The sequence below is a fragment of the Cynocephalus volans genome, chromosome 11, assembly GCF_027409185.1.
Source record: "Cynocephalus volans isolate mCynVol1 chromosome 11, mCynVol1.pri, whole genome shotgun sequence".
Taxonomy (NCBI): domain Eukaryota; kingdom Metazoa; phylum Chordata; class Mammalia; order Dermoptera; family Cynocephalidae; genus Cynocephalus; species Cynocephalus volans.
In genome coordinates this window covers 118,607,506-118,635,015 of record NC_084470.1, presented here as the reverse complement: position 1 = coordinate 118,635,015, position 27,510 = coordinate 118,607,506, and the positions used below count along the sequence as shown (strand labels likewise).

General features: G+C 43.8%; 1 protein-coding gene across 7 annotated transcripts; it reads left to right on the top strand.

The window, feature by feature from the left end:
- The first annotated feature begins 29 nt into the window (after positions 1–29).
- Positions 30–24,933, top strand: PFKFB2 (6-phosphofructo-2-kinase/fructose-2,6-biphosphatase 2). Of its 7 annotated transcripts, none has more exons than XM_063113648.1 (16): positions 30–366; positions 1,470–1,574; positions 7,690–7,815; positions 8,339–8,435; positions 8,846–8,912; positions 9,054–9,128; positions 9,489–9,545; positions 10,438–10,562; positions 12,420–12,627; positions 13,064–13,210; positions 14,020–14,124; positions 14,847–14,976; positions 15,755–15,817; positions 16,091–16,155; positions 16,792–16,971; positions 23,294–23,349. In XM_063113648.1, the coding sequence occupies exons 2-15, from the start codon at positions 1,487–1,489 to the stop codon at positions 16,957–16,959; spliced, it is 1,521 nt and encodes a 506-aa protein (XP_062969718.1). In that variant the 5' UTR covers positions 30–366; positions 1,470–1,486; the 3' UTR covers positions 16,960–16,971; positions 23,294–23,349. The 7 variants fall into 7 exon arrangements, with proteins under 7 accessions (XP_062969718.1, XP_062969717.1, XP_062969716.1 ...); XM_063113647.1 differs by lacking the exon at positions 23,294–23,349 and adding an exon at positions 17,488–19,220; XM_063113646.1 differs by lacking the exon at positions 23,294–23,349 and adding an exon at positions 17,488–19,220 and having other exon boundaries at positions 16,792–16,983.
- Positions 24,934–27,510: the final 2,577 nt, after the last annotated feature.

Sequence of the window (27,510 nt, the reverse complement as noted above, 5' to 3'; positions counted from 1 at the left end):
GGTAGCTTACTCTAGCAAAGTATCTTTTAAAGCTTACGTTCCAATTTATGGGTCTAACGAGGTTCCGCTGGGACTCAGGAACGAAAGCGTTAATCTTCGCAGTGTTTTCTGTCACCAGAAGGTCACACCCTCCTAAGACGGCTACTTAATATTCCACTCTCGCGAGACTATGAAAAATGTGAGGCTTTCGATTAACCCCGCCCCCAGCCCTATTAGTTACCGAGCAACGCTGCAACCAACCTCCACAGTGCTGAGAAACGTAGGAGCTCGTGATCTGTCCCCTTCAGGAGCCGCTGTCGGTGATTCCGACTTGAGCCCCGCCCCCTGGATCCTGCAGGTGCTTGATTGGTCCATGGTTCTCTCCAGGTGAGGACCGACGCGCGGGTGGGCGGAGCCGGGCAGGACGCCAGTGCCGCCCCCCGGCCACAGTTAGTCGGCTCGGGTCGCAGCGTTACAGGGGAAGCTTCCGGGCCACTGCTCGGAGGGATCTGAGGAGAGATTATAGGGTGAGCGAGAGCTGCGAAGCCCCGGGAGGGTCTGGGCAGGCGGGATGAAGGAGGCACCCAGATGAGGTACGGGCCGATGATGCCTCCCCTTTTCGGGAAGTGCCGGCCCCGGGCATTGCCGGGACTGCAGACGTTCCCGGACGGGAAGCTGCAGCTGGTGTTCGGGTTGTGTGGGTTTGTGGAGTGAGCTGGGGTCTCTCCCAGCCCAGTTCGAGCCAGGATTTACCGCTTATTCTGTAGGTGACCTTGGGGAAGTCATTTACAACCTCTGCGTCCCATTGTTCCTTCTTTAGACGAGTCCCAGGGAATGAATAAGGAGAGGGTGCGGAGCAGGGTTTGAGAGAAATCAGGAGAAATGGTGACGTGCTAGGGCTGTCTCATGGTCCACTTACAGTTTTTCCCTTAGGGAACATGTTTGAGATTTTCCCACTTATCTCATTTTTTTATTTTTCAAGACTGAGTTCTACCATTGGATTGTAATTACTTTCTTGACGATGAACTTTTTCTTTTCCCTGTCCACCCTACCCCCGATTGCCACCACTACTCTCCCAGATTCTTAAAACTAGAATCTGAGCTTATGACAATACTTGGACAAGCCACTTAATCGGTTAACCTCATTTTTTCAATCTGTAAAACGGGAAGAAGTAATAATGGGAGCAAAATCTGACCTATTACAGTATTATTGGAAGAGTTCAGGGAGATAGTAACATATGGGAATGTAAACTCCAAAATCATCAAATAAATGCAAGGTTCTAGTGCAACTCTTCTTATATGTGAGGAAACAGAGGGCTAGGGAGTTTTATGACTTATTCAAGGACAGGTAGTTATTAACTGGAAGAAAGAGGGCTAGGCTTGATTCTTGGCTCAGGAATCTTTCACTTATACCCTGCTGATCCTCTGCAGTGAGTGTTTTGAGGGACGTCTCTTCCCTTCCCTTCCTTACATTCCTTTTCTCCCTTCCAGACATCTGAAGAGCTGCCATGTCTGAGAATTGTGCATCTTCCTCAGAACAGAACAACAGCTATAAAACTAAAACCTCAAATCTTCGAATGTCAGAGAAGAAATGTTGTGAGTTCTGGGAAAGAGGAGGAGCTGCTCTCTTCCAGGATTTTCTCTTGGGAATATTTGTGATCTTAGACTCTGTTGCTCCATGGGAACGAGAAATAATCCTCTGACATGGGAATTTAAAACAAAGTCTCCAGGGAGCAATTTCCTTTCTAAAACAAGTGGACTCAGTGAAATGTCTGTCCTTGGGGCTAGACTGCTGGTGTAACCCCACGGTCTCTTATTGCTTTATTTAACAAAATCTCTATATCTTGGGGGTATCCTCATATTCACTTGATGTTGGAAGTTAGAGCGAGCATTATTGTACACACAGTGAGTAAGGCAGAGTGGCAGGATGCAGGAATTACTTGGGGCCGGTACTGTTAGCAGTTTCCCTTATCTGCTGGGCTGAGTTTTGGGAGGGCATCGGTCACTGCAGTAATTGGACATACTAGCTAGTGCTGCCTTGCCCCATTCCTATAGGCATCAGGGGAATGAGCCTTGACATTTGACTTCTCACAGTGTCTTGGGCACTTTACTTTCACACAGGTTGAGCTTTTGCACTTTACAAACTGTTTTCTCTCTCAGGAGCATTTCCGGGCTGATCTTTTAGGAGAGACAGCAGGAGATTTGCAGGGAGAAGAAGCGGCATTTCCTGTCCCTATGCATCTGCATTCCTTAGCAGTATCATAGACTGCATAACTTCCCAAAAGGTCTGGGACACTGGTCCCATATGTTTCGGTGAGCCTCAAGGAATGCTAAGTCTTGCCCGTGTTTCCAGATTGCACCTTTCCTTTGAAACCCTATCAGTCAGTTCTTCTCACTTCAGTGGCTATATATAACAGCAGGTGGAAACAGCCGACCAGCATGAGACTGGGAATCGGCTCATGTTCAAAGCTTTCCCCAGATCCTCGACCTTGATGTCATAACCTTGTCAGTTTCATGATGAATATGACAATGTCTCTTCACCAAGCACCAGTGAGGCCTGCTGGACAGAAGCAGCTGGTTTGGATGTGATACTGGGGTTAGCACACCTCTATGGTTAGGGTCTCCTTTCTCTGCCAGGGCAGGAAGCCAGGTACCAAAGACAAAATACCCCATGACAGATAACTAGTACAGCACAATGTTTGAGTGCAGCCTCTGGAACCTGAATTTGAATCCCGGCTTTTCTACTTCCTAGCTGTGTGCCCTTGAACAAATTGCTTATCCTCTCTATGCCTCAGTTTACTTCTTTTTAAAGTGATGTGAGATTTAATGAGTAAATATAGGAAAGTACTTAGAAGACTGTTGGGCACATAGCTAATGTGTGTTATTTTTCACAGGTGGCTCTGTCTGCATGTTGTATTTATTCCTGAAACATTGTATATAAATTGAATTACACTCAAATGCTGTGCTGGGAGCTCATTATTTAAAAGAGCTCTCTGAAGTATTATATTTTCAGTAAAGAATATTTTCTCCTCTTGTTTGACAATAGTGTGACCTAGATTTGGGGATCCGGGATGCACCTCTTAAAAGGGGGTACATTTGTGTAACTAGGATGCTTGATCCAAAAGAGAGTGGAGAGCTGGGGTTGGGGGGTAGAGTCGATCATTGTGGGACTCTGCCCAATGCCAGGTGTCAGTCCTAACTCTGCTTTATTCTCTGCTCTAGGAATCTCTCCTACCTGCCTTCCTAACTCTTCTCCTGCAGTTTTTCTGCCTTGAGAGCTTTTGATTAGTTGAGGAAGCAGTTATCCCAGTTCTCTATCCTGTCTGCTAGACTCTAATTCCTGCTCTGGGATCTGATTTCTCCTTTCCAAGCTCCACCTTCTTCCCCAAATGGCTTTTTCTTCCCTGCTGGAGGCCTCTGGGTGTCCTAAAACCACCTCATTTATTTATCCCACTCTCTTCTCACCTCACAGTTGGACTGTGAGACTGTTGAAACCATAGTCAAAGGTGAAAGTAAAGTTATGAGAATATATGTTCATTTATTTCCATTTTCTCTTCTCACTTTGGAACAAGCTCCTGGCTCCTTAGTGTTCACACCAGCAATTACTTTATTAAGAGCTCTGCTGTTATTCCCTTGCTGCTAATTACACCTATGTTGGCTAACTTTGACTTTGGAAAGTGATTGGCTTGAGGACTTCAGGGCTGAAGCATGATTTTCAGGAGCCAAAAGCCAAAACCTCCAAAGGAGCATTACTGGAACTTCAGCTGCTCCACGGATGGGGGTGAAGAGGTGGTGCTGGCTAAGGTGCCTTTAGGGTGCTTAGATGACTGGTTTCAGGGGTCTGTGAAAGCAGGAGATGGGGGGGTGTACATGCTTTTTTTGTTTGTTTGTTTTATTTATTTTTTGATAGTTTGAGTAGATCTGAAGCAAACAAGTTCCTACATGTACCTTTCCCTAAATACAAAAGCAATACATGTTCATGAAAAATTCAAACCATACAGAAAGAATACAGAAAGAGAAAAGGTAAAAAGTAAAAAGCTCTCTCACAATCTTTCCTGTCTTTGTGAAGTTTGATTCTTTTAGACACTTTATTCCAGCGTATCCTATTAATGACAATAGGTTCATACGGTACATATTCTGTTCAGTTGCCATTTCCTTTTTTCTAAAAACTTACTATATCATGGACATCTTTTTCATGTTGTTAAATCCAGATTTACCTCATTCTGCATTGTATGGATAGGCCAGTTTCCCTCTGAAGGACATTTGAATTGTTTCCAATTTTTCACTGTCACAGAGAATGCCACAGTGAACATCCTTACACACTTGCCAGCCACTTCTCCTGCAGAAATTACAGGGGAAAAGATAGACAAATTGGAATGGTGATCAGTATTACTAATTTGCTCTCCTAAATTCTATATTGTAAGTCATTTTTAATATTTCAAGATACTTAAAAATTAGGCATTGTTAGCTATAGCTACACTGGTTAACTAAAATATCAACTTTCCTAGTGTTTGGCTGCAGTTATGTGAACTTGACTATTTTGTGCCTCTCTGTCAACCAGCAGGGGATAATTGGCAGTTTTTATGACGTCTGATGAGTAAAAATAAGATATCACTAATGAAGCATGCTTTATAGGTGGCATATTTCAAAATGTTAGATCTATTTAGAACAAATAATGGAAGAAGACCTAGGTCATGAAAAGGCTGGGAACCTTTCATGAAAGGCTCTGCTAGACCATCTGTTTCATTCTGACAGATCCACAGCTAGAATTGCCCCAAAAGTAGCCCCAGGGGAGTTCCCACAAGGGGGTGCCCCAAACTGTCCTAAGATGGGGCCAGCTGGGATTCCAAAGAAAGAAGCACTAAATAACAGGGTGACCAGTCCAAAGCATTTGTTGGGGGAACTTACATACAGAGTGCTGCAGCATGTCCTGACAACAGACAGCCAGAGAAAAGGGATGTTCTACCTAGGTATGTCCTCACTGAGGAGTTCAGGGTGTGGAGTTTATGTGAAGATTTAAGGAATTTGCCTCAGGGCCAGGGCCACTTTCTTTCAGTGTTGTGGGCAACAACCTAGACACCTTTATCAGTGCCTGGGAGTGTTCAAAGCTGGGGTTTTGTTTCAAGCCTGCTGGTAAATACTTGCAGCTGGCTGGGTCACAAAGGAGGCAAGGAACTCTGATTTTCGGTCAGGACACAAAAAGCAAGCAAGGTAACAAGGGGTCCCTATACCATCCTTCAGGATTAGGATGGAGTGCATAGTTGTGTTTACTGTGGGGTACCTTTGTCAAGTGCTAACATGAGGCACAAGGGCTCATGTCAAGCTCTTAAATTCTCTGCGCTTGAGTTTTTCTATTTATACAAGAAAAGTTATCAGTCCCTCATTTTGTCTAAGCACTATTATGAAGAGAAAATGAGTTTGAGATTGAGGGTGAGTGAAACCTTACCTAAAGAGAAGAGAATTTCAGGATTGAAACAGCTTCCCATTGTATGTCAAGTGATGCATTCCATTGTCTCTGAAATTAATCATTGTGAAGTATCTACCATTCAAATTAAGGTGGCGGTGGCAGTAGTGGTTCTGTTTTTTCACAGGCAGGACAGAATGTTCCAAGTTTTGACAGCTTGGCAATTTGAGATAGTAAATGTGGTTTCGTTTTGTACCCCAGAAAATGGCAAGCCTTGGTTGCAGCAGGTGTGTGGGGGTGTGTGTTGGGCAGAGGTGCGAGGTGTGGCACTGAAGGGCATCTTGCGGAGTCCCTAGTGGCCCATGTTTTCCGGTGTTTTCTTTTCTTCTTAGCATTCTCTGTCCAGTTTGGTAAACACAGAGCAGCTGCTTCCCCTTTGCCTTCAGAGCAGCTCCCAAGTGTCAGTTCATTTTAAGCTTTAGGGAGGGTAACAGGACCTTTGGGGGAAGTGCCTAATGGGCTGTAAGGTGTGAACAAAGCAGGCCTAGAAGCACAGGTAATGAGCCAAATCATGCGGGATGGAGGAGAGTGTGGCGCTGAGCCGAGCCGGAGAAAGTGAACACTCAGGGGATTTTACTACTTAAACCTGAGGCAGCTGATCCCATGCAGAGTCTATCTGGCTCTTAAGGGTCAGTGATTAGGTATTAATGCCAGCCGAGGCCGCAGGGTTCTGTTTGCTTGCCTTTGAGCTCCCTATTTGGACAGAGATGAAAATCACTTATGTTGCTCCATTACCTACCTTGTTGGAGGCTCCTGCCCAGATTAAGGAATTTTCCATGAGCACGGTGGGTAAAGGACTAATAGCCATGCCCTGGCCCCGAGTCTGAGCATACACCCCTCCCTCACCAGTAGGGCTACTCTTTGGCTTCCGAGTACTTCTTGCCCAACACCCTTAGGAAACTCTCTTCCTTCCAAGGTCGGTTCTCTACCCGGGCCCTTCTACCCACTTCTCCTCTGAAGTCTTTTTACATTTCCTTGTCAAAAAGTGAAAGACAAATTTGCCAACCAAGTACCTCCATTTTACCGAATTGTTTCTTAGTCATGAAGGGTCACCTTGTGCCTTACAGAGAAGAAGGAACAACTTGCAAGCACCTTCCTGAAAGCAGTGCCGAGAAGCAGAGGGTGAAGGGGTTTTTTTCCTTCAGCCATTCCTGTGCAGGGCATTCCCTCATCAGAGCTGGCAAAGCCCAAGCCCTCCCAGATGACCTCAGTTTGGGTGTTGGCCCCAGGAACATGGCTGGCAGCAGTGCAGGTCTTTCCCACCTCTCCTCTGTGGCAGGATGGGCAGGGAGGAGCCAGTACCTGTGAATGAGCTGAGGAGGAGCCTCTTTTTTATGGAGAAAAGCTCCTGAGGAAACACAAGATCTGGATTCCAGTGCCAGCTCTACCCTTGACCCATGTGTCCTGAGGCAAATCACCTGACTTCTGAGCATCTATCTAGTTTGCCCCAACCTGTGAGACTTATCTCTATAAATGAGCATCCCTGACATGAAAGTTTACTAAGGAAGTGTTGACTAATGGCTCTTCCTGCTTCTTAATTGTCTTGCTTTTATACGGGCTATTGAGGCAGTCTGGGCCTGATGCCTTTGTGGGCTAACTCTACCTTGAAGCTTCCTGAGGTCTATACAGAACCTGTATCAAGTAGGCTTTGCCTACTAAATTTCACTACAGTTTAGAAATTCTGGCTTAAGGAGGATCTCATGGCCTGAGTACAAAGGCCAAAACAGCTTGAGGCAAATCTGTTTTTGCAGTGGACAAGCTAATTCTTGCCCCTGGCTCTGAAGGGATGGGTGGGATCCTCAGGATAGAAACTCTGTGGGACTTATTACAGAAGCTGGCTCAGTTCTGCACTGGTGGAATCTCCAGGCACAAGACCTTCCTTCACAGTGGATATCATTTTTGTGCTACTAGGCATTCTCATGTTAAGGAGGGTGCCATGGCTACTTGCTTTCTAATCTTTGCCATTTTTCTCCCTCTTTCCACCTTGGGTACCTCTGTGAAGACCTCAGACATATGAGGAAGACATGTCTTGGTTTGGTTACTCTCTAGAAAGAAGTCTGTACAACCCTTTAAATCTATTTCAGGAGGGTCTGCCTGTTTCTCTCTTTTGCCTTCACACTCTTCCTGGACCATTTTCCTATAGGTTTATGAGGATTAAACGAGATATGACTATGCGCTTCCTAGCCAGTGTATAAACTGTACTTAGCCCCTAGTCATTTAGTTCTGTTTTGTTTCATTTCCCTCTAGCATGGGCCTCCTACATGACCAACTCCCCCACTCTCATTGTTATGATTGGTTTGCCAGCCCGGGGTAAAACCTACGTATCCAAGAAACTAACACGCTACCTCAACTGGATTGGGGTGCCCACCAAAGGTAGGTGTGGGTCATCCCTTGGGAAGGAAAATGGTTAGCTCCTGGGCCTCACAGGCCTCTGGGAGACTTATTTTCCCTGGCATCAGGTTATAGGGTGCTTCTGGTGGAAATACTAGTTGCTTCTTGATTTACTGGAATTATTCCCAGACTTGGTTTCCTCCTGGCCTTGGCAAATTGGCCTAATTTTGAGGGAATGCCCCTGATAGGAGTATTAAGAATTAAGTGGGCGTAGAGCTTTAAGTTTTCAAAGCCCTTGCCTATGCATCATCTTATTTGGCCTTAGCAGTACCTCTGTGAAATAGACAGAGTGGCTGAAGAAATTGAAACTCAGACAGCTTAGGACTTGTATAAGGTCTAGTAAGTGAAGACTTGACAGCTGTTTTGACTCTTAATCTGGTATTATTCCCAATGTCCCACGGTGCCTCTTTCATCCCCTTGGCCACTCTGACATTAGGCCAAGAAGTCTCCTTTGGTGGGGGCATCATATTGCTTTGCTGTTGAGAGATTTGGGTGTCTTCTGCAGTGTTTAATCTTGGGGTGTATCGGCGTAAAGCAGTCAAGTCCTATAAGTCCTATGACTTCTTTCGGCATGACAATGAGGAGGCCATGAAGATCCGCAAGTAAGTCTTGTTTAAGGCCTGACCTCCAGTCAAGTCTTTCTCAGCTGTCATAAGACTGGATGTGTCCGGGCTTTGTTTTCCTCCCATTAAGTATTGTGTGGGAATTTTAAGTGGAAGTTATCTGATGGGCAGGTCATCTTGGGCTTGGGTGGGTAGAAGGACAGGGCTCAGGGAGATGCGTGTATGCCTGTAAGCTAAGCCTAAAGAGGGATAAGATATATGCATTGGGGCAGGGGTAGGAGGAAGATGTAGGATGGTGTAAAAACCTCAGTGGGAAAGTTGAAAGATCTAGTTAGGGAAAACCTTTGACCAGTGGGAAGGGATGTGGCTGCTATAGCAACCCATCTGTTTGTGCCTCGGGCATGTTTGAACCTAGCTCTCCCTGCTGGTTTCCTTTGCTCTTATGGCAGACAGTGTGCTCTGGTGGCACTGGAAGATGTGAAGGTGTATCTCACTGAGGAGAGTGGGCAAATCGCGGTAAGCCTCACCTGCTTCTTGCCTTCTGAGTCTCCACCCTGTCATCAGCCTGGCTGCTCAGCCCCACCTTGGGCCTTCCTTGGTGGGGGGGGGTTCCATTTCTCTGTCCCCACTCATTCATCTTGTGTGCTTTCTTCCCAGGTGTTTGATGCCACCAATACCACCAGGGAGAGAAGGGACATGATTTTGAACTTTGCCAAGGACAATTCTTTCAAGGTAGGACTTTGACTCCATGCTGGAGGAAAAAGAGTGAGTGGTGGTGGGGAGTTAGGAGGGGGGCATGGATCTGTTTGACTCTGGGTGAGGACAGAATTGGATATCTGATTCTCTTCTTTTGGGGCATGCCCCCAATCCTTGAGTGTTTTTTTTTCAGGTCCTTTCTCAGACCTTTAGCCTGTATGTTTGAGGCCCAGGGGATGTGGTAAGAACTATTTTTAAATGAGGAGGCCTTGAAGGCCACTTTGATGATGAAAATCCTGGGAGATGTGGTGGCTGGGTCGGGTAGATGAGCACATGCTCTTAGGTAACAGCATGGCATTTCTGATTTGTTTCTCACTGCCTTCTCTCCATGGCCAGGTATTCTTTGTGGAATCTGTCTGCGATGATCCTGATGTCATCGCTGCCAATATCCTGGTGGGTGACACCCCTACATGCTACCTCCTCTTCACCTTTTGTGCTCTGCGTGTGCATGTTGGGGGAGGGGGTTCTGTTTATTAAAGAGAGAAATACATGTTTAATATCACAGAGATCTTTTCTATCTGTCAGTGTACCATTTTGTACCTCCGCACTCTCCCTTTGGGAGAGGAAACCAAGGCTTTGAGGAAAAAAGTAAGAATTAGTTGGTGAATGGCGACCAAGACTTGGACTGTAGGAGTCCTTGCCCTGTGTTCTGGGTACCATCTGGATGTTGAGACCTAGAAATTAAATAGATCAGAATCTTCATTACTTGTCAGGGCCACCTTATAGGAAGGTCATCTGCCTAGCAGTTGTTCTATATTCGGTCGGCATTCTATCCATTGAGCTTCTCATGCTGTGTGGGGTCACAGCATGAGACAGAACCCATTTGATGGGTTGTGCTGTGCTGCGCCAAGTAGATATCTGTGCATGGTCTTCTGGGGATGTTCTCCCAGCAGCATAGGAACTTTGGATTATCTGAGAAAGAGGCATCTGGTCCCAAGTCCGGCATTGGGTCACACACCCTACTGAATGGTAATAGGGAAAAATTAGAGCCCATATTGTCTTCCCAGGAAAGTACATAAAGAGATTGGGCCCAGGAGCAGCTTCAGCTGCATGACTACCCCTGTCCTTCAGCCAAGGGCAGACACGTGACTCCCCCGATGTCTTTCCCTTCTTGGTTGCCAGGGTCATAGGATGGGGGTGGGGGTGCTCAGTGAATGGGAGTGCCAACACTCCAGTGAAAGGCCACTTTTATGGACTTTTTTTTCTTTTTTTAGCAATGGCTGTTTGTAGGAGGGCTGGTGAGGGCAGACCTCTGACTAGGCCCTTACTGTTCCTGTGATTTCAGGAGGTAAAGGTGTCAAGCCCTGACTACCCTGAAAGGAACAGGGAGAATGTAATGGAGGATTTCCTGAAGAGAATTGAGTGCTACCAGGTCACCTACCGACCCCTTGACCCAGACAACTATGACAAGTAAGATTTAAGGGTGTGGTTTGAAGGGCCTGAGGCAGGGGTCTTATCTGGGAAAAGAGCCTTTCTCCCTCTGCTGCCTAACTTCCTTCTGGTAATCCAGATCTATAATTTTTACATCATTCCAGAGAAACAAAGTATAGGTTTGTGGCTTTTATGTGGGTTGCATCTTATATTTGAACACCGAAGTATTTTTTAATCAGTAGTTTTTCCTCTCTATTCTCTGGAGCAAGATTTCTCAATCAGCATTACTGACATTTTGAACTGGATAATTCTTTGTCGTAGGGGCTGTCCTGTGCATTGTAGGAAGTTTAGCAACGTCCCTGGCCTCTGCCTGCTAGATGCCAGTAACACCTCCAAGCTGTGACAACCAAAATTGCCTCCAAACGTTACCACTGTCCCTTGGGGAGGGGGGCAAAATTACCCCTGGTTGAGAACCGCTGCTTCAGATTAGTAGTTATGAACTAGGGTGTGTTAGGACACCCCTCAAAGATGTGTCACCAGTTCTGGATAAATTTTTTAAAGTTTACTATATATATATTATATAATATTATATGTATTATGCATATGTTTATCATATATATTATAATATGTTATAACACACTATATATAATATATTACATATTGCATATAACATATATGTATATATGTATATACATGTGTATATATGTATATGCATATATGTAAATATAAATATACTGTGTGTGTGTGTGTGTGTATGTATGTATATATTAAAAAAAAAAAACATGGAAAGCCCTCAGGGACATTCTTGACTCAGAGAAATGTCAGATCAATGCTAGCCATCATTACTATGGCAGCGTTTCTTGGCAACGTGGTATAGAATCTGGATTAACTTGCCATGCGTGAGGTATAAGAGCCATAGCAAAATGTCAAGTTTGTGTTGAAGAAAGATGGTGTGCACATGGAAACCTGCAAGAATATGGCCTTGTGAAAGAGCTTACATCCAGGACAGTTAACAGTTCTATTCCAATAAGGATATAGACCTGCAGCCAAGAAAATGGTGAGACAGGTGTGCGTGGCACACTGTTAATTTGCTGCCGTGGTATGTTTAACATTTTGAACCTTTCCATTCCTTCAAGTGGGTTGCCCAGAATGGCAGTATTTAGAAAAGTGTTCCCTTAATACAGAGGTTGAAAACCACAGCCCTAGACATGGCATAACAGTGTATTCTTCAGTTAGACAAAAGTCCTATATAGAAAAACACTTCAGAAGGGTGTGTGTGTGTGTGTGTGTGTGTGTGTGTGTGTAGATATATGATACCTCTGGTAGAAGTATTCTGAATTTGTTTTTGGGATAAGCATTTATTACTTTTATAGTGTGAAAAATCCCGTGATGGCCACAAAGCAAGTAGTGTGTAGAAATGTCTTTGGGAAGGGCTTGCTTCGGTAGATGCAGGGAGTGCGTGGCCATCTCTACCTGTGATTCTGCTGCCTCCCCCCATCACCTCGTGGCTGGTGGAACCACATTCTGGCCAGTTTTTGACCACCTCAGATGGGGCCTCTGCTTTCACCTTATTTTGGGTTTAATAAAATCTTCAGGCCATCCAGTCTAGCCCCTGATGGGAAGCCTGAATTCTGTTGACCATATTTATCTGTATTGCATGGCATAGTATAGGCACTGAGGAAATGGTGCAGACTGACTAGAAGTTCAGGAAATTGTACTTCATTTTGGTTTTGAGGGGGAATCTGTCTCTTACCATTTGATTCCATAAGCAGGGTAGAAGAGGAGGAGAGGAGGAGCTCTGTGAGCCTGTAAGTCACTGTAGAAATCCTTTCCCCTCCTACTCTTTTTCTCAGACTTTCACACACAGGGAATTTTTTTTTTCCTGCTCTGCCCCAGGGATCTTTCTTTCATCAAGGTGATAAATGTGGGCCAGCGGTTTCTAGTCAACAGAGTCCAGGACTACATCCAGAGCAAGATTGTCTACTACCTCATGAATATCCACGTCCAGCCTCGCACCATCTACCTTTGCCGGCATGGAGAGAGCGAGTTTAATCTTTTGGGGAAGATTGGGGGTGACTCTGGCCTCTCGGCACGGGGAAAGCAGGTGAGTAGTTAGCCAGCAGGCTGGATCCCCTCGGCTTAGAGTAAGAAGGGCATAGCAGAGGTCATCTCTTCTATCCCCTTCTTTTAAAATCCCACTTGGGCTTAGGCTGTGGTTTCAGAGAGTCAAGCAAGTGCTTAGGATTTTTCTTGCTCACTGCTTCTAGCTCTGTACTGAAGTGTAGATAACTTGGAACCATTTCCTTTCTGCTGTGATTATTCAGCCATCAGATATTTATTGGGCACGACTTGTGTTCTCAGCACGGCCCAGGTTGCTCCAGCTGTGGGTCATTTCCTCTTGGATTTCTATTAGCTATGCAGCACCTTACGGGTTTTGACCGTGGCTGTACACGTTGCCCATTACAGGCCAAGTTAGCAGCTTTTGTGTGTGTGTGTTGTGTGTGTTCTTTCTTTTTTTAACTTTTATTTTCAAACCCCAGTTTGCCCAAGCTCTACGGAAGTTTCTTGAGGAACAGGAGATAGCAGACCTCAAAGTATGGACAAGTCAGTTGAAGAGGACTATCCAGACTGCTGAATCTCTTGGGGTGACCTATGAGCAGTGGAAGATTCTGAATGAGATTGATGCCGTGAGTAGGAAGCTCTGAAGACCAAAAAGCCAATAAGAGTCTCATATTCAGGCAGGAACTCTCAGAAGTCATGATTTTGGTAGTTTTATCTAGAAAACTAGAACCACCAAGTAGAAACTTTGAGGAAGCTGAATCTACGGCCAGTTCGGAGGTGGGGGAAGGAAGTGGGGACAGTTGCACCCCCAGTTGGGACTTCCTGTCTGCATCAGTACCTATGCCAGTGGTGGGACCCAAACCGATTTTTGACCCAGCCATTCTGGTACCTGGAAGAGTGGGGCTAACAAGGACTCATTTTGTTCCTTTGTGTATTTTCCTCCTGGGAAAAAAGAAATAGCTAACCACCCATGTCTTTAATCTCTCCTTAGAGCATTTCGTCAGCTATTCTGGAAGAGTCCTTCCCAGAATTTTTCTTGGCTTTTTCTGTCCTTGAGCACACAAGTGGACATTTCATTTTCTTTCCTTTCTCTCTACCCTTTTATTCCTCCCGCAAGATCTTCAGTCCCTTCAGTTTCCCTTTTTCCCTGCTTCCTCTTCCTTCTATCTTGTTGACTTTTCTTGACCTTTAAGTTCCTCACAGCAGTAGGAGAAAGTGGCAGCTTAAGCTAGAGAAGCCACCTCCTCTCTGGAGTCCCTCACCCTGGGAGTCCCATATACCTTGTAAATACCTGGTCACAGTCAATTGCAATACATGAAAGGACCCGATGCCTGGTGTGTAGTAAGAAACTAGTGCTCTTCAGTGTCATCTTTCTTCTTTGGGATGGGGCTGGAGAGGATCAGTCTGCCTTTTCACCCAGTGTGACTCCTTGCAGGGCGTGTGTGAGGAGATGACCTATGCAGAGATTGAGAAGCAGTACCCAGAAGAGTTTGCACTTCGAGATCAAGAGAAGTATCTGTATCGATATCCTGGTGGGGAGGTGAGACTCCCCTCATGTGGAATAACTGCCTAGCCCTTTGATGGGGGGTTGGCCTTAATTTGGGGAAGGCTTGAATGTGATTTGGGGATCTAGAAAGGGTGGTCTAGGCATTATTTATCTTCTTATCCTTGGGTCATACTGTGTTTAATTCAGATTAGGCAGTCAAAGATCTCCAGGGAAGAGGGTGACAAGATAAACTCTGTGTTGAATATGTTGTAGAATCAGCACGATCTTTTTTACTTCTTTTTTTCATTCTATTCCCCCAATCCCCACCGCTATTCAACCTGGTAGAGTCACCAAGCAAATATATGGGACATGCATTATTTCCCTATCATCTAAGGTGTTTTAGGCTATTTTCTGGTCCAAGTGGTTTCATACTTTAGTGATGTGCAAGGCAAAATGAAATAAAACAGAATGGCTGAGGTCCAGGAAACTCCTGGGAGTCTTTTGTCACCTTACACACTGCCGGTTAATCTCTGGGAACTGAAACAACAACGGAAGATAAATTCAGCTTCCACTTCTTGACCTGTAGTTTTCTTGACTGAATATTGCTCTTGAAAGATCTGATTATTCTCAGGAGATACCAGTCTAGGGGCAGTTACTAGGTGACATAAAGTTGCTGAGCCTGCAGGAGGAAAGCCAGTGGGGGGAGAGGAAGTGGCTTCTTGACTCTGGGACCCAGCCACTGACTTGGCTGCCAGCTTGCCCCACTTCCCCCACAGTCGTACCAGGACCTGGTGCAACGGCTGGAGCCTGTCATCATGGAGCTGGAACGTCAGGGCAACGTCCTCGTCATCTCCCACCAGGCCGTCATGCGCTGCCTCCTGGCCTACTTCTTGGATAAGGGCGCAGGTGCCATTTGAAGGAAGGGCTAGGGGACACATCTGTGGGAGGAGGGCTGGACTCACAGTGGCACCAGGATCCCTGGCAACCAGACGTCCCCCTCTTCCACTCAAATTTGAGTACATTCTTCAGGCAACAGTGTGGGGCTCCCAGCAACCACTGGGACAACTACTTGCTAGATTATCTCTGCTGCTACAGCAGCCCTCAGTGCAGGTGGCTACTGCTGGTGCTCTTCAACCCTGCTTTGATAGAGGGCCAGCATCGAGCTGACACTCATGGCAGCAGCAGGAAAGTGGTTAATATTCCTAGCTTGTCATTCTGGCTAGTAGGAGGGAGGTATCTTAGAAGCATCTTCAACCTTTGGATTTGGGGCAGGACAGTTGTTTCTGGGTAAGAGCAGTAAGGAAGTGCTGCTGCCTACACTGACACTTCCCTTCCCTTCGAGATCTACCTGAGCTGCTGGGAAGCCTGCAGATTGGCCTTTGATGTAACCAGGTGGGCCGCAATCTTCCCTCCCATGGGACCTTGGCTACAGCACTTACCTCCTGTTTTGCCTGCATGAAAGGATCTAAAATGGCCTTATTTCCTTCCTTAGGCACTCAGTACCTTGGGTGACTGCTTTAGTCATGATATGATAATTGTCTGGGGTTTAGCGGAGGGTTTAGGAGCTTTGGTGGTCAGGGTATAAAGAGAACTCATTATGACTGCCTTGGATTCTCTCTTCCACTAATTTGACCTTACTCCATAACTCTAAGAAACTTCCCTCACCTGGTCTTTTTGCTTTCAGATGAGCTGCCGTACTTGAAGTGCCCTCTCCATACCATCTTTAAACTTACTCCTGTGGCCTATGGTAACTATGAGCTTAGGGGCTGGCACGAGGTGGGAACTGAGGAAGGTCAGGATATTTGCATTTTCTCTGAAGTTTGTCTGGAAGTTGAACTTCATCACTCTGTATATCAGGGAAGTTCCATCGGTGCCTTCCAGTTTTCAAGGGATGTATGTATGGATGGATGCATTTGGGAATATATATATATACCTTTGTGGTATGCTTTCCCATAATGAAACTAAGGAATTTTCTTTTGAGCTTTTTTCCTCAAGGCTTCTTCTCTCTCTGTTTTCTCAGGGTGCAAAGTGGAAACAATTAAACTGAACGTGGAGGCTGTGAACACTCACCGTGACAAGCCAACCGTAAGTACTTTCCCATGGATGAACATGCAGTTTCCCTGCCACCTTGAGTCTTTGAACCTTTGGCATCAAGAGACGGGGGTTTCTTTTATGTATAAAAGGAAAACAGATTTAGAACGCATGTCCTATGTAGTCTGCTTACTTCCAAAAGGAAGAGATGTTGGGATTATTATTTCTTTTTAAAATTAGTGCCTCTTTCATGTGTCTTAACCTTGAAAGTTGGCTCTTGGAAATTCAGTTGAGTATGGAAAGTGTTTGGCTGGAGTGAAATGCAAAGTTTTCCCTGAGGCAGGTCTCCCTTTAGAAAGCAAAGTCCAGAGGAGCGTATAAGGTGGGGTCAGGAGGTTGGTTCATTCCTTGGTCTGTCCCTGGCAATCTGTGGATCTTAAATAAGCCCTTCCTTTCGTTGGGCCTTTTTCCTGCTTCGGATTATGATATTCACAGAGCTTCTCCCTCTACAACCCTTTTAGCTCCCTGGGGCTAAGAGGCCAGACCTTGTCCCATGTCCCATGTGCAGAGACCCTGTGTGCAGAGGAACAGGAGTGAAGAAAGCTGTTGTGGTTACAAGCATTATTTAACCTTATGAGTGAGCTTTGGGTTTGGCTTTCATTTGTGTGGTGTCCCTCCATTTCCAATCAGAACAACTACCCCAAGATCCAAACCCCTGTAAGGATGAGAAGGAACAGCTTTACGCCTCTGTCCAGTTCGAATACAATAAGGCGTCCGAGAAATTACAGTGTTGGGAGCCGGCCCCTCAAGCCCCTCAGCCCTCTTCGTGCCCTGGACATGCAAGAAGGGGCCGACTAGCCGAAGACCCAAGTCAGCATTCCGGTGGTGTAACCGTGTGTTTCCCTCCTGCCCTTGCCACTACTCACCAAGGAGTCATTTAACTTCCACCTGCTTTCCCACTCCTGACACCTCACCATCAATCTTAACACAAACACGAGGTCATGTGTTTGCAGACCAACAGTAGCTCTTTTCCAGTTTGAAACATCTCTCCACTCAGGGTCACGTTGGCAAGGTGGGACTTTTAGGACAGGCCCTCAGATGGGGTGGCCTGGAGGAGGAGGAAGAGGATACATTCCCCTGGGACTAAGCGTGCTCCATGCACTTGGTTCTTCTCTCTGTTCCCTGGTGTATAAACTCCTCGTGTTGGTGAAGTGGAGGTGGGGTGGGGGGTGTCAGTGGAAGGGGACCCAAAAGCCCATTTTTGCCTTTACCTTGGTTTGTAATGTGTGTTTTACTCACAATCCTTACTTGACTGCTTTCTTCTCCCTCTTTCATCTCCCCTTCGGATTGCCCAGTGTAATGTGTGACATTGTGGTGTCTGTCTAGGAAGGAAGGGGCGGTTGGTGAGAGAGAAGTCCAGGCTCTGCTGATTCTTTCTGCAGTGGACCTGAATGGATCTGGACTGGGGGAGTCTTTCCTTCCCTTCTCCCTTCCTCTCCAGCCAGGTCCTGAGGGTCATCCTAGGCTACAGAACATCCACAGAATGCTCTGGAGCTTGCAAGTGGACTTAGGGTGAGAGTTCTTGCTTCCTTTCATGAGAAACAATTCTAAGTCTTGGATGCCCTGGGGGAAACCATCTCTGAGGATGTGGGAAATAGATTGGTTTGTATTTTTAACTTGAAGAGCCAGGCATAGGTCTTTTGGTGGCAGTGGAGTGGGGTTGAGGACAATAGGGTGGTCTCTAGCTCTTGCAGGGCTCTCACAGCACAGTCAGATCTTTTCTTCAGTGGCTTCCAGGTTCTTTGCCAATGACAGCAACTTCCCTGCCAAAGCCAGTGACCTGTGGAGCTGTTTAGAAGGACAGAGTTAGATTCATGGAGTCACCAATTATGTTTGAATTGCTCAGAGCAAAAGGCAGAGAAGAGTTCACTAAAGCTGCTTATTATTTTCCAGTAATTTTCAGTACACTCTCCTTCTTAAGCTAAAAAATTAAAAATTTTTTACATGAACAATTTTTTCCCCCAAGTGTGGAAAAGCTTGATGATGAGTTTAATCTCTCTCATTGGGGTATTCTTTTGTTCCTAAGGATGAACTATCTCATTTCGATGTCCAGAGGAGTCTTTGAGACCCTGTGGGTCTAGCTCTTGATAGCTTGTATTTATCTATTCACTTCTATCATTTTGTTGTCTTTGTTGTTTTTTAAACAGGACATGTTTAGAGAAGGGATTCTTAGCTCCTTTGGTCACACGTGATGGATTACCCTCTCAATTTTTTATGCAAAATATATGAATATATGTATATTTTTCTGAGAGGCAAGTTTAGAGTTCTCATGAGATTTTAAAAAGAGATAAGTGCCTCTCCACCTTGAGGTTATCAACCTGTCTTTTAGAGGTAACCAGTGGGAACAAGTTACTTTCCAAGGGCGTTTTTATTTTGTTTTGATTTTGTTGGTAATAGAAGGCCATTTGTCATTGTTCTCATTCACACGTTTTCCTTAGAAACCCTTCAGAACTTTTGAAACTCACACATGCCCATGTTCACTTTAGGCTTAATACCAACTCAGAATCTGTCGGATTGAGGTCTGGATGTGCATGTATTTAAATAGCTTCACTGATGATTCTGATTCATACCCCAGGTCAAGAACTCTACCTTATGAAGTTGGGTGGAAAAATACTGGGATAGTAGTTCCTTGGACAAAGTGTCAACCTAGAAATTCTGAATTCCTCATGGTTCCAAAAGGACAGTTCTTTAGACTTAAATGTTCAAACAGATCACAATATTAAATGAAATAACCTCCTTGAAGGCAGGGTGATGTGCTTTAGAATGTTATTCTAGGTTCTAGTTCTGTCTTTAACCCTTTACATTGCAGGGTGGTATGGGACAAATCACTAAATGAAATAAATGTCCTTGGATAGTAGCTGGGAATTTTAAGCACCTGGAGAGGTACTGAGGCAGAACCTGTAGGGAGATAAAGGTAGTCATCACAGGCAGCTCACTTCTGACCTTGAGTCCTTTACTCTTACATCCTGAGTAGGGTACCACAGCCAGTTTCCACAGGCTGCTTGACATTGCATCCAAGATACAAGGTAACTTGCTATTCCTGTTAGCCATTACGTAATGTGTACTTAGTGTCTTTGTGGGGCTTTGGGCTGGGTGGGGGCGTTGGTGGGAGAAGGACACACAGAAGTAGAAGAAAAGATCCTTGCCCTGAAGAAGAGTATTTTAAGAGACATGACATGTAATTTGTAACAAATGGACATTTGCAAAAGAACAACACAGAGAGGGTAGAGGTGCTGACCATTACAGTGGTGCACACGTTGCTTCTCCTGACTTTTCTCTTGTCCAATGGCTATGAGACTAACAGGGTTGGGGAGTGGGGATGTCCCCTCATTCCCAACGGTGTGAGAACGAGATGTGCTCTGAGAGGTATGTGTTCCACTCTTACAAGGTTGCTTTGTCTACCTTTGCTTTGTTGGTGGTGTCTTTAGCCTAAATGGGCATTCAGTCTTTTCTCCTGCTGTGAGGTCAGAGTAATTCAGGGCTAATAAGTGAGAAGAGGGAGTACTTTGATCCAAAGACTGCATTTAGCTTGCACCTACTCTTAGTGAGAGGGGACTTCTCTCACTAAGAACCAGCATTGTGTTAGCCTATTATAAAGCCCTGCATTAGAGATGGGTCACTGGGATGTTGATTCTGCCATTTATGCCTCCACTCTCCCCCTGTGCTAGTTTGCTTTCTCAGAAGAGGAGCTGAGGTGGCCTTACTATCCTCAGGTAGGATATGAGAAGTTGGAATTTGACAACAGCAAGAGTTTCAGCATTCTTCAGTTTCTAGAGCAAGATACCTTCTGAGAAGTTCAAGCTAGGAGAATATAGAATGGACCAGAAATAGAACTCTTGCTCTGAATTTTAGAGAAGTCCTACTTCCCACCTTTCCTTTCCTTTTCTTCTCTCCCCTCCTTACTTAAATGTGTATTGGTAGAATGTACACGTTACTGTGATTGTGTCTATATCACAAGTCCTACAAAGAAAGAATGGACTCCAGAGTACCCTTTGTTAAGGCTTTAAGATTTGTTATGGGAGAAATAAGTGAAAACATTAGCATTTAATTTACTGGTATAAAATGTGGAAAGGGTTAAAACATTACGTATTCTTTTTTCTTGCTTCAAAACTGAGTGAAGAAGTTCATGACAGATTTGAAAGAGGAATCTAAAGCAGATTTAGAGAACCCACTTTTCTTCCTATCTCCTTATCTCCTAATTGGAATTTAGCTCTTACTTATCTGTATTGTCTTTTGTTTTGTTTTGGTAAAGGGATGGTTTTTCCTGAGTTGGAAAGTAGAATAAGATGATTGTTTAAAAATATGTATTGTGCTAGGGATCTGCCCTATATTGTTTTCTTTGGTGTTAGGTTTTTTTGGTTTTTTATTTGTTTCCCAAGAAGTTAGAGTTAGGGATACAATATATTTGTACTCCTAGACTGAATGGTTGCATATTTCATGTGAGAATCTCAGTAACCCATTTTGCAACCCACATTTGATTTTGGAGGCACTCACATTTAGAATAAACATGATATAGCTGTTTGGAAATAAATCAGTCTTATGGGTTTTCTGTGAGCAGGTGATCTGAGCTGCAGAGAAACTCATGGGTGCTTTGGGTGGCCAGTGGACAAGGAAAAAAGTGTCCAGTAATTGAGAGAACTGTCTCTGGGTTATGTCATCTTGTGCATATTCCATTGTCTTTGCCAAGCCCAGAAGCCATGTTGTGTTCATTGTCAAGAAATTTGATAGATATACCCAGCTTTTCTAGTATGCCTTTTGTCTTGTTTGTGTTTTAAAATATTTTTCTTTTAAAAATATATAACAATTGAGTCAGGTTGCAATGTTGGTAAGGAACTCTGACTTCCCTTGGAGGTGACATAGACATTAGAAGTGTGTCTAGGAATTTAAACTCATAGTGTCTAGAAGATGGTCACTAGAAGGATCTGTGTGCTGACTGACTGACTAGCAGACCTCAGTAGGGCTAATGTGCAGACTGACAGGCTCTTATTAGGGCCTGTAACCGAACAGTCTGCCTGTTTTTTGATTGTACCCATTGGTAGTATATACATATTATTGCAATTCTGTCTATATCACATGTCTTACAAAGAGAGAACTAAACACTCCACGTGTTTTCTTCATGCAGAAGTTCTGTACACTGTGATTTTTAATAGACATTTCTTGTACAGTACCAGCCAATTTCTCATTGTTTTGTAACAGATGAAAGTTATACATCACTTGTACTGTATTTTGTGAACTCAGCTAAGGGAAATTCAGAGCCTGAATTTGTTACCTCTACCTGAAGTTATCTCATCCAGTCCCTTGTTTGGGGCAGGCCTTCACTTTCACCGTCCATTTCTGAACCTTTGATGTCCTCAGCTTACCCTGTTAAGGAATGTGGCATTCCATTGAATAGTGCTGCTGTTTTTAGTCTGCCATGCCTTTGGCTTTTACTCGTAATAAGTAAAAGTGCAAGGGAAACTTTGCATTTGAAAATGGATTTTTAAAGATAGTTGATTTTAAGAGTTGGTAAAAGTATTCTTTCCAGTAAGCCTTTCACTAGATATCTGTGACAAATATTTATCTACTCAATGTTTTTGTATCTGAATTGCTTGTGTACATTTTTTATTATGTTGAAGAAACAAGATCAATTCATGCTGATATGGTGGTGGTTTTGCTATGGCAAAAGCAAAGGACCAATCACAAATGGTGCCCTTTGGAGGGGGATTGGAGTGGGGCTGAGCATCACTGGGTTGAATGGGAATGGGCTGGATTGGGAAGCCCGGAAGTAGAGTTCTGCAGATTTCCTAGGCCTAGCTCTGTTGAAAATAGGAATGCAAGCCTTTAGCAGCATTCTGATTTAATCTGGTGACAATGATAACAAAATGTGCTAATCAGATCCACTTAAGATATATATAACTGTATTCAAAATGTGTTTTTGTGTGTGTTTAGAATGGGTAAATAAAATTGTTGAGTAACTTGAACCTATCAGAAGGCTTCTGGGTTTTTTGTTTTTTGTTTTGGGTTATGTTCCCCGCCTACTCTCCATGCCTAAAACTTTGCCTCAAGCTGCACAATGATTGATACTCAGGCAAGCCAACCTGAGTTCTCTGTGTGATTGGAATTTGTGGTGTAGGCATGGCTGTCTTCTACCCCCTTCTGGGGAAGATGGGAAGGACATTATGGAAAGCACTTGAACTTCAGTAGTTGTGTGTACATGTTGGCTCCTATATTCATACAAGAATTAAGAAAAAATTACATTTGACCACACTGTGCTATAATGACTTCCATTACCAACATGTAACTTATGCATTACGAAGAAAAACTTTTGAGCTCTTTTAGAATTTAGTGGCCTATTGCTTCTAAAATATGACCTGCCTGTTTCTAACAAGATTATAGCTAGTGGTGTAAAAAATGGCATTTAACTTCTTCTGGGACAGGAAATACAGGTGGGATTGTTTTGCCATTCTTATGCCTTGTTCCTTGTTACCCTACCAAGGACCAGGAGCTCATTAGAAATGCAGAATCTCAGGCTCCATCCCAGACCTACTGAATCAGAAGCTTCAGTCTAACAGGATCACCAGGTGATTCATATGCACATTTAACATTTGAGAAACACTGTTCTAGGGGGAAGAATTTCTCACATGGTAAAACATTAAATCCTAATTTATGGGAAGAAATTGATCTGCTCTGATGACTGATTTCAGAATGGACTGGGATAACTACAACGGTAGGGACCCTCCTCAGACACGAAGTAGCCCCTGACTACAATGTCACTTTCTTGGCTTGATCTTTCTTGGCTAATGTAGCCTACATACTCTCCTTTTACCACAGGGATCCCTACTGTTTCTGCTTCATATCTTGGGTATGTAGCTTATGGTCCAGGTTTGAAAGGAGTGCCTGTTCCACCATGGTCACAAGGTCGGCTTCTCAGGGGAAGAAGCCCATGGCTATGCCATTAGAGTGTGCCTGATTCCCCAGAGTCAGGGTGTGTGTGCAAGCACACCAGTGTGTCTTTGCTGGTGTGGGGATGCAGGGATAAGGTGCTGGGCAGCGGTGCAGGAGTTGTGTTGGGGAGAGATCCTACTCTACTTTTCTTTGTTCGTCTTTTGGTGGTGGGGTAATGGTTCTGTTTCTCTTCCCCTCTGACTCCTAGGCCTTGGCAACTGAACACAGATCCCCCTCCATGGCGTCCCTCACCTTGCTCTCCTGATGATGTGGAGGCTGAGGCCAGACCTCTCCAAGGAACTGGGATCTACTGGAGAGCTTGGGATGTCAGCTCCACAGAGGCTAGCACAGGAAGTTAAGTGGGGACTGGACATTTGGGGCCACAAAAGTGAGGCCTGGAAAAACATCACCACATTTCTTCCCCTCATGCCTAATGGGAATATCAGTCACACTGAAAAACAACTTGTCTGTGCCTCAAAAACATCTAACAGCCTGAACCAATTTTTATCCTCTCTTTACTGAGTTCAGCCCAAGTTGGTCTATCTCCTTCCATTTAGGCATTTAACATCCTACCTGTGACTGTCCACATCCATTGCTAGCTATTTGCCTGAAGTGCAGATACACCACTGCATGTTTAGTTTCCAAGTGAGAGGGCCGAACCCCAGAAAGTCTTTTCTGGGCAATAAGAGCTGATCTCTGCATCCATTCCAGGTGAGCAGGCTAGAGCCTAATGTATGTATGCAAACAGTCACCTTTTGCTGCATTAGAAATGAGAAATCACCAGGTGAAGGGAGGGTATCTGAGAAATTCAGTCCCTAAAACATCTTTTCTGCAGCAATGGAAAAGCAGTAGAAGTAGCAGTATTTCTGTTTAGAGAAGTTCTTGTTCCAGATTCTTTAGGGCAGGATCTGACTGCAAGACCCCCCCCAAATTGATATCCATCTTCTCAGTTCTCTTTTGTAGCTACTGCATTTTCTACCTGATGCATGTGCCTCTCACAGCTGAAGAGGGCTAATGTCGTTCTCCTGGGTAGTTGGGAATGAGAGTTGGAGAGAAAAGTAGGGTGCTGTTTATATCATATGAAGAAGTAAAGAGGGCTCCTTGGGAATCAACTCTGCCAGGGAGTTTTTTGGCTTCAAAACAGGCCCATCTGTGGGGTCTGTCACCGTGACATGGTCTCTAAGAAAGCTATGGCAGTGACCTCAAGAGCAGCGGTCTCCTGATGCCTGACTCTTAGCAGGTTGCCACTATTGTGGTCAGCTGGTTTCTCATATAAAATTTTGTGGGAACAGGGGAGAACCAAGGCCTCAGTGCATTGGTCATTTGGTTTCCCTAACAGATAAGCCAGATAACTGTTCCCTAGATCAGCGGTTGTCAAATGTACAAATATGTCTCTGTGAATGTGATTTTAGTATGTCACTACTCCTGAAGGAGAGTGTGGAATCTCCAAAGGATATTATGTCTTACAAGCAAAATCTATTTTTTTTTTAAAGAATAGTACATTTTTAGCCAAAAAAAAATGTTTTTTTCTTTTCACTCAGATGCCCACTTGCTGGGCAAAAAGGTGAGTAGCAAGAAAAGTATGAAATGCAGCTTTTCCCAAATGGTTCCTTTATACTGTGGATGATACGGGACTCTGTTACCTAAGATGTGATGAGCTGGGCTGCAGGCGGCTCAGCATCCAGCAACTAGGAGCTTACTTTATACACACAAGGCTACCTTCAGAACGCCTCCTTACTCTGCTCTGTAGCAGATGATTTTCATCTGGCTGCTTGTAGCATGCTGTACTGTAATGATTTTGTTCTTGTGATGCAATTTTCTTTCTGCATCTAAATACAGTCTTTTGATGATCAGATGATGTTTTTATTTAGTTATTTATTTTATCATATCAATGTTTGCATGTATTTAATTAAAATGTAATGTAATTTATGTTGTCACCTTTTTGGTAGAAATTTAGGTAGCTTGAGCTTTTAAGTCTAATGTCCATAGTATTACCTTAAGTTAAATTTCTAGAATGTGGATATCTGTCTTCGTGAAAGGATAATAACTATGTTAAGGCACAGTGAGTTTTTTTGAATACATTTTTCTCATTGATTTTAATTATAAGTTTAAACCAAGAGATGCATTTCTCTGGAGAAAAGTTTATCTCCTGGATAAATAAAATCATGCTAAAATATGTGAGTAATATGTATTGCTTTTGTAATAAGAAAATACAATAAAAGTTATTTTAATTAAAAAACAATTTTTATATTACACACGAAAGATAATATTTTGGTACATTATACATAACACAAAACATTAATGACATTGTTCAAAATGTGTTTGAAACTAGCTTCTTCAAAATCATTTTTAAATTGTTATATTGTGTATATATTTCCAACTAGTTTTAACTGGTACTACCATTTTTATCATGTTCTACTAGCATTTCAAAATGATATGAGTAGGATTGTTACTGCCATGCATTATTGACATTCTAGAGTGTTATTCATTTAACAAATGTTTAATGACTACCTTGGTTGCTGGGCAAAAACTGAAACAAAGTCCCTGCCCTTTTTCTAGAGTTTATTATTGGAAAGAAAAAGGTTAACAGCATGTATGTAATGCATCCCTCCCTACTGGGGATGCTTTTCTCTTGTGAATACCCTTGACCAAAACTATTATAATGGTTGCATAAATGTGTATGATAAAGAAACTTGGAACTCTTGGGGCCCAGTAGCAACGAGAATAAAATGCAATGTTCGTAATAATAGTAGAGCATTTCCAAATTCTGTAAGTTCAAGGGTTCTTCTGATATAATGAAAATGCCTTATGAATTCTCCAAGTTTGAAAGTAGGTGAGAGGTAGTGGTTGTAAGTATTGATAAATGTATTGAGCTTTAACAACAGTGAGGGTGTGGTGTCAAGGGTGTAACTTCCTTGGAAAGATCTCCACATGCTTTTCCAAGCGTTATCTAATTCGGCATCAAGCCATCATTTGTGAAATGCTGGGAGTGTCCGGAATCATTCTGCCTGTTAAACAGATAAGTGAACACCCATATTGAGTAACATGTTGGAATTTTTGTCAAAGCCAGTACCTCAGAACAAGATGCTTATCTCCCATTTGCCAAAACTAAAGTCAAATAGCTGTATAAAACTGTAAGGCAGGCTAGGTTCTTTTAATTATTATTATTATTCCAGGAGCCTTTGTGCCAGCAATAATTGGGGCTTAATTACCAAAGAAGGGTAAAATGGATATTGGGGAACAAATAGCAGTCTGCCTTTGTAGGTAATTGAAACTTTGTAGCAAGTCTGAAGGATATAAGAAGGTAAATAGCAGCTTTTATAGAGGTAGGTTGCCATGACTTTGAAGGAAGGAAAAAATTCTTTTCTTCTGCTCTCTTAGGTTCTATAGCTGGGGCCCTGTAAATTAGACTAGCAAAAGACAGATCAACAAGAGAAAACCAAACAGTTTACTAACACATGCAATGCATATCACAGAATCCTCATAAGGAGTAACTCAAGGGAGTGTTTAGAACTTGGGCTGATATAGCATCTTTACAGAGCAACAAATTTGTAGGAAGTGACAAAGACAAATGAAAAAGACTTTGAGTTTCTAGGGCTGCAAATTGTGGAAAGGCAAATAAATGGGGGAAACTAATGGAGAAGATTTGTTTGAATAGGTCTGTCTTGGCACTGACTTCTTCATGGCCATAAAACTTCCTCAGGAGGGGACTATGGCAGTCCTCATTTTTCAGAAGTTTCTGCTTTTAGGAAGATAAAGGAAGCTTCAGAAAGGATTCTTCCTGCATCTGTTGATTCTCATTTTGAGAAACACCCTCACTCGTCCAAGGCCAAAGGATGGACAGGGAGACACGGGGTATAGCAAAGTGAGATTTTACGGCCTTGCAAGGTTCGGGTGTCTGACAGGCAGGTACATGGAAAAGGACTGTAGCAAGTAATTTATTCCCTAGTGCGCAAGTCCCTGCCTCCATCTCCTCATTGGTTGGGGTGTACAATCTTCCTGGATGATGTCTAAGATTGCCCCGATTTATCACCCCCTTGTAAGAAATTTCTTTGAGGGCTCAGGACAAGCCCGCAAAAAAGGCCCCCGGAAACCCTGTGAAAGGAGAAACATTAGGAAATGAAGAGAACAATAAATGGCCCCATACCTGGTGCTGTCCCCTTTCCAGGGCAGCCCTGGGCTGCCTACTACTTTGAGCACAGCCCAGCAGATTTCTTTCTTTAATAAAGCTCAAATGGTACCCGGCATCTTGGCTCACTTTCTTTCTCTTTTTTGAACCAGTTGTAGCATCTAAATGGTTCCTCATTAATTAATGAGTTGAATAAAATCTTCGATATATATACATTTTATATTTAGTGTTAGGAGGTGCTTACACATAGTAACTCACACATTAGCTGAGAAGGGATAAGATATAAAAAGACCATA

Coding starts and splice junctions, on each gene's coding strand:
- PFKFB2 (XM_063113648.1), top strand. CDS start 1,487: ATGTCTGAGAATTGTGCATCTTCCTCAGAACAGAACAACAGCTATAAA. Junction 14,125..14,846: donor ATCGATATCCTGGTGGGGAG/GTGAGACTCCCC, acceptor CTTCCCCCACAG/TCGTACCAGGACCTGGTGCA. Junction 14,977..15,754: donor CTTCTTGGATAAGGGCGCAG/GTGCCATTTGAA, acceptor TTTTGCTTTCAG/ATGAGCTGCCGTACTTGAAG.